The following is a 12,212-nucleotide window of genomic DNA, read 5'->3' on the forward strand; positions in this document are numbered from 1 at the left end:
ACACTGCAGCTCGCATGGCTCTGCCCGCGCGCGGGAACTGCCTCGCTGCTGCTCGCAGAGCGCTCGGTGCACGTGGCCTGGGCCGCACGGTCCCTGCGCCAGGCTTCCCTTCGCCAAGACACAGCTGACATTGCTCAACTGTCTCGGTAATTAAATAATATTCACGAAAATATTCTTCCATCGGCATATATTTTGACTCCAGTATTAACTGTGTCCAAATGGTTTTCCAAAAGCCCTTGGTAAGAATTAAATCCCAAGAAACATAGAAAAAGTTCTTAAACAACCATGCCAGGAAGTGTTTCAGTTCTTTTTGAGCTTGAATCAAGCTAAAATTTACAAATCGTTGTTCAAGAATCATTTTAAGTTTAAGATAAATGTCCATATGCGGCTCTGAGAGCCAAGAGTCTTCCCACGGTTCCTCCATAGTCTAGATATGGAATAGCAAAGCAAAACCAAGAAGAGGAATCCAAAGTTTCCAGGGTTTACTCACACAAATCAGTCGCTTAGGGATCGGGGATCGTTCTGCTCACAATTCTCCACCATTATGTTGCAGTGGGGATACTGCAACATGCATATACCAAACCAGGAGTCCCGTGGAAAGGAAATATATATGGATGGATTCTTGCTGAATGTTTCAGAGATGTTTTATTTCTCCAGCCGCATGGCCAGAGCTCTGCCGAGGAACTGTTTCAGTCACGGGACCTGAGGGTCCTTGCCCGCGCAGGGGAACACAAAACAACCAATGGGGAATGAGGCTGACCAGGGGCAGGGAAACCCTGTGTCTCCCCTCCAGGGTCCCTCTCCCAGGACTACATGGCAGGGGAGGAGACCCCAACACCCACAAATGGAGTTAAAACAAAGCTTCAATGATACCCAAAGTGTGAACACACAGTATTTGCCCACTTTGCCAGCCTTAACTCCATCTTGTATTGAAAAAGTGATTCAAGTATTTGTATTCCTTGGTTAGGTACAAATTATTTCAAGTTACAAATTTCAGTTTCTCTCCTCAGATTCATAAGGAAATACACTCATAGCTTTCTTTTGACGCGTGCAGCAAAATCTTTGGCAAACAAGATTTTCACTATCTTCCAGAGACCCTTCTAGTATTTCCAAGAACTGTTCTCAAGAGAGTTTTGGATAAGCTAGGTTTTGAAGGTAAGAAGAATTTTAGTACTATTCACTATTTGGAGAACTTGACTGCAATACCAAAAACTACTTTAGCCCATCAAGATCAGTATTCACCTGATGTATGAAAAATAGTTTCCTTGAAAAGCAATGCATAGAACAGTTTGCCACTTAAAGCATTAATGAGTTATGCAAGATAGATCTGGAAGTCTGATGTTTTATGTGAACATGCCTACCTAAATCCTTCCACTTGCTCTATAGATGAGTTTCAGAACACCAGAACAGACCTATCATTACCCAGTTGATCAGCTGTGAGACATTTCTGACAGAAGAGCAGACCTCAACCAATCCCACTTGTTAGCAGTCATATGCTAGTAGAAGTACTCATCTCCTCCACAACAGGCAATCCTTGAATATGATTCAGGTCTGTCAGTGTATGTAAAGCTTGACAAGAAGAACTGTTAGTAGTCTAAAAAAAGGCACAATCTCACACGATAAAAACACTTGAGATAGTAAAGTGTAACCAATATAATTTGCAGCCTGGCTGAAGAGAGGCTTTAGAAAGCAGAAGCAAAGTTTGACAAGTTTGCCTTACAAAGCCAAAAGGAGCTGAAGAGACAAAGAATAAAGGGACCAGATCATCCACTCCATAAATAATAGTTTTCTTTCAAGTACTAAACAGCCAGCAAAGTATACTGACTCTTTCTAAGGTAAGCTGCAGTTTATAATCAGTTGTGTGATAAAAACTTGTGCTACTGTGAATGGAGTGCCAGAACCTAGTAATGATCAGATAAAATACTCTGATGGCCTCGTAGAAGTAGGGGAGTATCTCAACTGCCTGAGTGTAAGCCTCGAGTGCCATTTTATGCTCCCTCAAATATGAAAAAAACCTGCATGGATCTGGCAGATTCTGAAGGTATAGAGCCTACAGGAGATCCACAACAACTGAAGACTAGGAAGGGCATCTTGTAACATTTTGAACAACACTGGACACCCCAGATAGATCATAGAATTATCACATCCTCGTCTCTCTAAAGGTTAAAGTTTTCAGATACTTACCTTTCCATAGGACAAAATTACCCAGTAAATCATCAAACTATTTTCCTGTTTAAAAATAGTTATTGAAACATTTTCTTGTTACACTGAAAGAAAACAATTTTCAGCACCTAACAAACTTCTCATGCTCATGTGTTAAGAATCATTGGAAAGGAACAGGCTGGGGATTACAAGACAAATGAGAAACACGCTGGGTCACAGTACCAGGATGCATGTTACAGAAATGATTACAAGCCGTAGCCATTCCTGAATGGACAGAAAGCTGGTGTCTTTGCTTTCACCAGACCAGAACAGTGGGCTCTATGTGGTCTTGGACACAATGCATTTACAGCTTTCAGCAACAAAGTTACTTAAACGTGAATGAGACCTTTAGAAACTTAATTTATCCCTTCTGCCTCACAAAATATAAAAATATTCCGGTAGTGAAGCATATGGGATATGACATGTCTTTTATCAAGGAAGAATCTGTAAGAAGGCTTCCAGAACAAACAGGCAGCCACAGAAGCTCCAGAATGCAATGATTAAGTAGAGCACTGTATAAATAATAATACATAGTTTATATTATTTTTATAAAATATTGTTACAAAGTTATCACATTACCAAACACTGCATTCTGTCAGTTCTGCAGAGACCAGACCTGTTGTTTCTATGCAAGTCTAAAAGTACATACACATTTTCAGTAAGTGAACAACAATGAAATGAAGAATCAATACAGAGTGCTAGACAATAATTATATTACTCTGATTTGCTTATATATTATGATTTTTACTTCAATTGTAACCATAGTCTATTTACTACCATTTGGATAAAGAGGTCAGAAGGAAAACCTAAGGGGTCAGTTGGACTTGTAGAATTATGCACATTTGAAGCCACTGAAACAGACCTGAACTCATATGGTACCCTCTTTCAAGGACCACTTTTCAGATTACAACTCTATTCAAATGACTGTAATGGAATTGAACTGAAAATGTAATACAATAACATAATTACATAGAATATACGATGTAATTCCAGTAAACTACAATAGAAACTGTTACTTTAGTTCTGAGTTTTTGATAAAGAGATTTGCACACAATTACATTTGTGGATTTTAAGAGTTTAGCTATATAAAGAGATAAACAAGCTTTCAGTCAACAAAAATTGAAGTAGTAATGGAAATTAACACCAGGGCAACTTTGAGGCATTTTTCAGTAAAAGGACTTGTATTTCAAGTCACCTTACCTTGTGATATTAACCTCTGGAGCTGCATGTTTCATACCCAACAAAACATTTTTACATTTCTTAAGAAAACCCAAATTTTAATGCAGCTAAGGAATACACAATAAAATTCTACTAGTTTGATGAGATTTCATTTGCAATTCAAAAAAGCCTTCTCTATAAAAAGACTCCAATTTTTAAAAATAGCGAGCTTTAATACTTAAGCTACAAAAAGGAACTAAGACATCTACTCAGTCTTGAGAATCTGACAAAGGCAGGTGAAATTTAACATTAAGGCATTTTCACTTACATCATTCTTAGCTCACTTCAGCATATATAAAAGTTTCAATATAAACAATACATAAATCAAGTTTCATTTGTAGTTTACTAATAATATTATAATTTATGCAATACCCTGTATAATCCCAGTTCAGATGTACATGTTTATTTCATTCTAAAAAAAGCCCCACAATTTTCCAAAACAATATGAGGACGTAAACTCATTTATTACCCGAAAGACTCTTCAAACCTTTCAATTCAGCCTTACAGAGGCTTTTAAAAACTCACTTAGCCAATAACATAATTTCTAAATATAAACTTGAAAAGGTAATGAAATAAAGGCTTAATGAAAATTAAAAAAAAACCAGTCCTAGAACATTCTTCAGAAAACCCATATTCATGAAAGTTTTATAGTACAGTTCTGAGACAAGACGATCATGTGAGTGGAAGCAGGGGTCTGAGGACCACTGAACATTAATTTTTTGCCAGTGTACCACAACTACAGTAACATCTCTAAGTAACTTCACAGTAAACTAATGTGAAAACTGAAGAAGTATGCATTTTCATTTCTCTAAGAATCAGCAATTAAGTCTAGGACTGGTATCTAAAAATAGGGGATAGGACTTAAATATGCTGCAGTAATGAACATCTTTCTTCAGCAACCCCAAATGTGCAGTCACTGTTGTAATAGTCTTGTGACACTTGCAGATAGAACTAAAATAATCCATTATGACTTTTAGATCACTTTCATTTATTCAAAACCATTTCATTCTCCTCAAAACAGAAGGGAGTCATAAAATAGCTTTGTCTTACTGAAAAAAAAATCCCTCATTATGCAAAGCAAAAACAGGAAAAAACATTTAGAGCATAAGAGGAAGAAAGTAAAAGAAAGAACAGGAAGGGGTAAACTAAACATTGCAAGATAAAATTAAGAAGGAGCAAACATGAAGGGACAAATTAAAGAAAAAAGATACCATCTGCTTGTAGCTAAAAGTTCACCTTTTTTTACCCTCAAATTCAAAAATTAAAGCAGAATTTGTATTCAGATGTTTGGTTAAATGTTTGACTTTTGTTTCAGGTTAAAATTTAATATCAATTTAAGTATCTGAAGAGGCAGTATAAGCCATCAAGATAGCAAACAAATACAAACCAACTGCCAAGTAAGAATATTCTTCCACAGGGCTGCACAGTAAGTGAACCACGAAGAATACCAGTTAATTCTTAGTTAATTTGGGACTGCAACGAAGAGGAGGGTACTACATGCTCCAGAATTAGTAGTCACCACCTCTCATGACTTACAGAAAAGGTATGCAGGGACAGGGACGTCCCAGATCTTCAGAACTGCACGTCACTCAGAGTGCAGTTCCTGTACAGAAGTGCAATTGCTCATAGTGCTTCTCCTTTACTCTAGAGTTCTGAGTACACATTCCAGTTACACCAAACCATGCATACGTCCTAGAGCAACTCAACTTCCTGTTCTCTCATAAAATACATGATTTTAAAACATAAATTCAAAGAGAACAGTTCCCATATATAGAAACATACTCATATATTTTCATTTTAATGTAGCTTTAGGACTGTTTACAACTACTAAAATGTGTATCCAATATTTAAACCATATTTGGACTACCTCCATAGCTCAAGATGTTAATTAGGAGACTCAAATTTTTAAAACACAAAATCAACTTAAATCGTTGAAGAATGATAACCATACCTAACTTAGATTGGCAGTCTGAAAGGTGGCAGTTTGCTACCCTTACCAGACAGTCTGACGTACTCATCTAAACATCATCAATGGCCATTAAATCCTGCATTACAGGATTTTTTCCTCCTCCACTGTAACACCTAAGTAGGCAAAGAAGCTGAAAGCATCTTAAAACATCTGCTGATTCACATTAACGGTATTCTCATGCTAACAACTGGTGGTAACAACTATGTTGTTACAAGTCACGACTCAGTTACTCCCAGTCTTCTTGTCTGGCACTTTTCCAACCATAAACTGCAAAAAACTTGTGCATACACTATCAAAGAGATGAACGATCCAAATAATTTGAAGTATTTTATATTTACTATTCCCTGTGGTCCTTTAGAGAGCTGCCACAACCAATCAAGAATTCTACCTGATATTACAGAGGAAGTGTACAGGCTCAGACTCAGGAGTCTAAAGCTTTCTCAAAGCAGAGTTCTAACCTCACACAGGTGTTCCTCACACAGCAGAAAAGATTAAATAAAGATTTACTTTCACAAAGTAGCTGAAGAAGCTTATTTTACAAGTCTTGTAATTATCCAGAGAAAATCCTGGTACAATTTTGAAAAGGCCACACAAGTTACTAGACAGAGAGTAATATTCCACAGACAGATGTCCAGAACAAAATTCATGAGTACTCTGGCATCCAGGAAGGCCTCAAAGTAATCTAACACAGCATTCATTTCATACAGCTTACACAATTTTCCATGACCAAATAGCATTCAAATGGCCAAAATTAAAGCTAGGAACTTTAGTGGCTCATGGAGTGATGGGGATCTGCAATATCTGATATTTTAATTTAAAATTATTAGCAGTTACAGAGTTGTTACTTAGATTTCTGTAAAAATATTTGTTTGCTTCCAATTAATTTTTGTGTCTGTAAGTCAATGATCTAGACAGAGATAACACCAATTTTGACAACTTATTCACAAGAGATGGCTAGAATGCCTCTTATCCTATATATTGATAATAAAAAGAACCTCAGCCTGAGTCAATAAGATGAGACTACAGTACTGCATAGAAACATGGAAACTTTGCTGGTCAAATTTGTGGGAAAACAAAGGGTTCCTTTTTTTAATTTGAGTTGATACACATGTCCTTGAGAACCTGCCTACATAGATTCTACACACTGCTGCTGTTCCACTGCAACTCTATCACGGAACTGACAGAAACCACAGCAATACATTCTGCTGCAAAGACAAATGGCATTTTTATCTGCAGACTGTACTTCTGTTATACCAACAGTAAGTGCTTAGCAGCCACAAAGCAAAACAAAACAGGAAATTAATGTGGCCGAAAATTAACCCTCTTTTCAGTTTTTCTTCTGCTGGATTAATTCTTTTAACCAAACTTTCCACAATCAGCTTGAGGTAATCTTTTGTTATAAATCAGTGCTCTAAGGTTATTCTCATTTCATTAAGTAGTACACAATAGGAAAAAATAAAACTGATGTGACACTAAAATAGCTGGCCAGTGCATTTTACGCCCCAAATGCTTCACTAAGTATCTTCAAATAAGTGAATCTTATATTGTACATTAACCCCACCTTGTGCACATTTAAAAGAACTGGCCAGAGAAAGAGGGAAACAGTAACTGAATCCAGACTGCCCCGATTCAGACTGAAGATCCTGATGGATACACTAAGAAAGGAATAAATTAGTAGCATAAGACAACTTCACCCTAAAACTAGTTTTCCTAATTTAACCTTCACTGAGATGATAGGTTAAGTAAGTAATACACACCATATCATGATTAATTTTATTCTTAAAGATTGAATGCTATTCTGAATATTTCTTAAATATCTATCTATGGCTCCTTACTCACCTCCTTACTGCAGAGGAGAATAATAAAACTTGTAGATTCTCTACTGAGTCGGAGCACAAAAGAAGGGAAATGTGTATTCAGGCTGATTAATTATTAAATTAATGATATACATACAAAATACTTCTAAAATATTTTAACTTGTTTCATTTTTACTGCTTTATCTAGGTAACCTAGTTAACTGGAGGCTATGACCCTGAATACACCCTTCCTTTCTGTTCTCAGCATCTAAGCAGAGGATTTAGAAGTTTTATTAAGCTTTCAGTAAACCAGCAGAACTGATTCAGGATGCTCGTTACACTATTAACAAGTTCTACAAAAGTAAAGGATAGACACTATTTTCTGTATGCTGTGCTTGAAGCTTTATAATTCACAAATACAGTTTCCTCAATGCACACCCCAACACAGAGAACAACAAAAAAAATAAAATTTCTAAAGCAGTTTTAGATCCTGCTGAGATTTCTTAAGCAGCCATTAGACACTGAATTCCATCACACATAACCATTACCTGTATGGCATACACTAAGAATTCATGACTAAAAGATACTAAGAAAGTACTGCAAGAGTAGGAAACATCTTAAAGCATTTAACAAAAGACGAAGAGATCACAGAACAGCTGAGGTCAGAAGGGACCTCAATACTTGGTCAGAACTATCAATCAAAATAAATATTTTCAATCTGTTTCTTCCTGTAATTACTGAGAGCTGGGCTACTTTCCATGATTCGTGCTTTTAAATATATAGGCATTCAGACACTTCATGTTTTTCTCATAGAAGTCCTTATTCTTTCAGATTGTTTTCTTCATGCTTAATTCCCCCTTCCATTCCCCCCAGCACAACAATTATGCCAAATTCTGAGCAATTCAAACTGAGCAATACTTCAATAATTAATCCTAAAATGTAAGCTTGAGACATGCTTCTCACACGCATTTATCAGGAACTTGGTAATGACTGAAGTCCGTGATCAATCTGAATTCACCACTTTTTTCCAATTCCAACTGAACACCAGGAGAGTCTACTTACATAATCTTCAATTATCTGAAACGAAGCTGAACAGTCCTGAGAGTCACTGTTTTTTTGCAGGACTACAGCTCCTAGTTCCATTTTGCTCTACACAAAGGCCACTGAAACTTCTGATCAAGTCAGCTGTTTTCAGAAGATGCCCTCCCAAATGTCACAGACGTTTGGTGGTAAATCTATGTACCAGGACAGCTGAAGCAGTCCCTACCTCCTGCAATCCTCACCTCCTTGCAGAAACAGAGGTGGCTGAACAGCTTGAAAAGCAGTTCCTGAACCACTAGACTGCAACCCAATACATTCATGAAAACTACCAACAAGTTTATTTCAAACATCTTTATGTATTTGGCTGCAAGCTGTTATGGTTCAGGAGATATTTGCAAACAGCTTGGCAGTCCCAACAACTTCTGCAACAAGGGCAAGACAAAACATGTGAGCTGGAATGCAACACAGTTTTATCTGCTATGAGGTATGTTACTTCCCAGAAAACCTGGAATTCTTCATGGCCGGTTCTAGTCCCAAGCAGCTATTTTTACTCCAGAATATGAGCATCTTGTCTCACTTCAGCTAACACATGTTAAAGCTGAATACATACAATTCATATAGAAAAAGGGTTATTCTTAAACTGCTATTTACATGTAATTATTCAAAAAGCACCTCCAAGTATTTTAAAACAAATAGGATAAACCAAGAACATTCTTCCTTACTGCATTCACAATTAGAATTAAAAATTATACTCTTCAAAGAAGCTATGAATAGGAATAAAAAACTAAGTATTCTTGGTTAATGGGTAATTGCAACAGTTTTAAGCATATTGAAAAAAAAAGAAAGATCTTTCTCCATAACTGGTAAGTATTCAGAATTTTTCTTTAGATTTCTAAATGCTCAAGAAATCAGTTCCAAACATTACACCATTACTTGCTAGGAATTAGTTCAACTTAAACAAAAGCAACATATGTTCCTCAAAAAGTAAGGGAAAATTTTACTGAATAAAAATGCAAATATGCATTTTAGCAGCCTTGAATTTATTAATCTGATAGGTTTAATTTCCATTTTCCTGCATCAGCTTTATTTATAAAGTGTCGTGCCCTATAAATATGCTGTTATTTTCTATAGTCAAGCACCCTCTTAACAAATCTTCTCATTAATATGTAAATTTAAAGTCAATCGGTCTTCTCCCTGACAGCGCCATGAATTCCTAGTGCACTGTATAATCAGCTTTGACTTGGCATCCACTATTTATCATCAAAGTTGTCATTTAGAAAAATTATGGAAAATGCACTGCAATTGATATGACTGCAATCTACTTTGTCAACACTTAATTGTTCCTCAAATCATACATTTACATATAAACAGCCTAAATACTGATCCATAATGATGCAAATAAACTAAATTAAAAATCTCTTCTACTGCACAAGATGGCCTGTTGTATGATGAGTTCATTTAAGAATGTATTGACATAGGCATGCATTTCAACTCGTACCAAAAAAAAAAATCTGCTAATTAAATTGCTGAGTAGGTAGACAAACTAAATTTTAAACTGAAGATCGTGAAAGTGAAAACGAAGTGTTATTAATACTATGCTACTGATGACTAATTTTAAGTTGGCACAGGCAGTATTGTCACACAAACCTTTTAAATTCCTAGAGCAGAAGCCACAGCAGCAACTGTCATACATCCAGTTTCAGTGAAAAAAGAACATTTAGAGTCATAAAGAAACCAAATTCCATCAAGACCTCCAACTTCTCAGTCCAAGATAGGAAGTCATCCTCCCCTTCAACTTTCCTTTTGTCCAATTACAGACTAAAACTTGCTGAAACACATTGTGGAATTGTAGCTTAAGGTACAGCAGATTATCAATTTTGATTCCTTCCAAATGTCAGAAAGAAGAATGCAAGTTGCCTTCTTCCAATAATCAACATGTAATAAACACTGCCTCAAGGACATTAGGAAAACATATAACTTAAATGCCTCATTATCTAAAAATACTTTTCTTATTTTAAGCAATTTTCTGGGAAGATGTGTTCTTACAAACAATTTAATTTTCATCAGAAATGAAAAAGGGTGTTTCAGAATCTAACTGGTAGCGTAGAAATATGATTCTACTTCAGATCTACTTCAGACATTTTTGCTATATTCGTTATAATCCCTGCTTTTTAAAGAAGGAGTGAATATAATTGTAAACTAAATCGGATTGAACTTAACTGTTTGTCCAACTATATCTCCTTATAATTATTTTCACATAATAAATCACACTTATATTAACACAGAATGGCACTGCATTTCAGTCTTGACTCCCAGGCAAAGGATATTAAAAGACAGTTAAAAAGAACTCAATGATAGAGTGATAGTTGGTGTCATTCCCTATTCCAATGCTGAAAAAAGAAATCTTAAAAAAATTGTTAATGTGCTAATCAAATGACAAAAATCTGCACTAAAATGTACATCTTTAAACATGAATGCGTTTCAAATTAAATGGTAAAACTTAACACTAGTAACATCCCCAAGCCTTTAATAAATGCGAACAACCAGAGCTGTGAAGCAATTTTATACAGTTCTTTCCAGAAGTATTCTGTCTTTTAATTTAAATTGTTATTCACAGTTAGATCTGTATTAAAACAATGTTAATAGCATTAATTTCTTGAGCTGTGCCCTTTTTTACTGTAAGAAGTGAGAGAATTTGTGTTTTGAAGACCTCTTTTTATAAATTTTAAAGAGTATACTCATATTTACACAATATAAATGAAAATAACCACATCTTTTTTGACATTTCACATTTCAAATACGTATGTTCAAGTCTTCACACAGTGCCTCAGAACACTAACAAAGCCTAAACAAGTAATGTAATGCTTGTTCTGCAGCGATACCGGGTATCTACAATATAAGTAGAGTCTACCCAGTTTCAGGACAGAACGGCAAACGTTTCTAGTTTTGACTCATATAAAACTGTCTACAGCAAAAAGCAACATGGCTCAAGGAACCACAGAAAAAGGAGTCTCTCTACTGCCCACAGGATGTGCCATGGGTAAATAAGAAAAGGTTATGCCCTGGAAGGAGAATTCTCAGGCTCTGAAGAAGGGTAGGTGCCTTGTATTAGTGAAGTCTTAGCAAGCTAAGACTTACGTATTTGATCTCTATTTTTACTAAAGTCTCCTTAGCAATGCATCTTAAAAGACTAAGTAAGTCCAACAATGGAAATAATTCAGAATGCAGGCTCAAAACAGTAATTTAAAAAGTCACAAACTTACCTTCCATGGACTTACAAACTGCGTACGTGCATACCGAGTTAACATGTGGATTATAACAACTTGACCCCACTCTTCCACATCAACCAGCAAGTTACAGAGCTTTCGGTAGTTCTTGTGAATCAGATCTATTCTATCTGGACACACTTCCTCAAATGCCATCACCACACTCCCAGCTACCAGCTAGAAAACAAAATATAAACCAGAAGGTCAGTATTAGCTCTACAGTTAGACCACAAGTGAGAATCAAAATTAATACTAGCAATTCTCAGCAATTTCAAATTTTCTCTATTCAGCAAAAAAAAAAACAAAACAGCAACAACAAAAAATAAGCCCAGAGAAATGGTATCTTACTTAGAATAGAATTGGGGTAAGATTATTAGAACAGAGGAAACACTGGCTATTTCTATTACACACATAAATCTTAGCTACCAGCCCTGAAGACACAGTGCAATGTAAGCATAATTTTTTTTTTCTTACAGATTTAGCTTCCAAATAAATTAACAGAGAACTTGCAATTAACTCAGAAGTAACGAGAAACAACAAGAAGTAAAACATACGACCACCAAGATCTTTTGGAATTCTACCAACACTGGCCAGATCAAAGTAAAGAAGAGCTGGGGCAAGTTCCCTGGGTATTAGTGGAACTCAAACTTCCCCCTCAATATGGCAAAATTAACTGTCATTTAAAATTTTGTGTTTAGATTTTCATGAATACATTCCCCC

The 12,212-nt window shown here is 35.9% G+C and overlaps 1 protein-coding gene across 2 annotated transcripts in view; it reads right to left on the reverse strand.

Moving 5' to 3' along the window:
- The window catches only part of AP3B1 (adaptor related protein complex 3 beta 1 subunit), a 149,178-nt gene that overhangs the window by 106,321 nt on the left and 30,645 nt on the right, over positions 1–12,212 (reverse strand). The window contains exon 8 of one of the 2 annotated variants that reach the window (XM_017743681.1): positions 11,490–11,669. In XM_017743681.1, the coding sequence (XP_017599170.1) occupies positions 11,490–11,669 (180 nt within the window). Of the gene's footprint in view, positions 1–11,489; positions 11,693–12,212 lie in introns of those variants that run through there. The other variant, XM_017743679.1, reaches the window with a different exon arrangement.

The sequence above is a fragment of the Corvus brachyrhynchos genome, unplaced genomic scaffold (genome assembly GCF_000691975.1).
Source record: "Corvus brachyrhynchos isolate BGI_N302 unplaced genomic scaffold, ASM69197v1 scaffold8, whole genome shotgun sequence".
Classification (NCBI taxonomy): Eukaryota; Metazoa; Chordata; class Aves; order Passeriformes; family Corvidae; genus Corvus; species Corvus brachyrhynchos.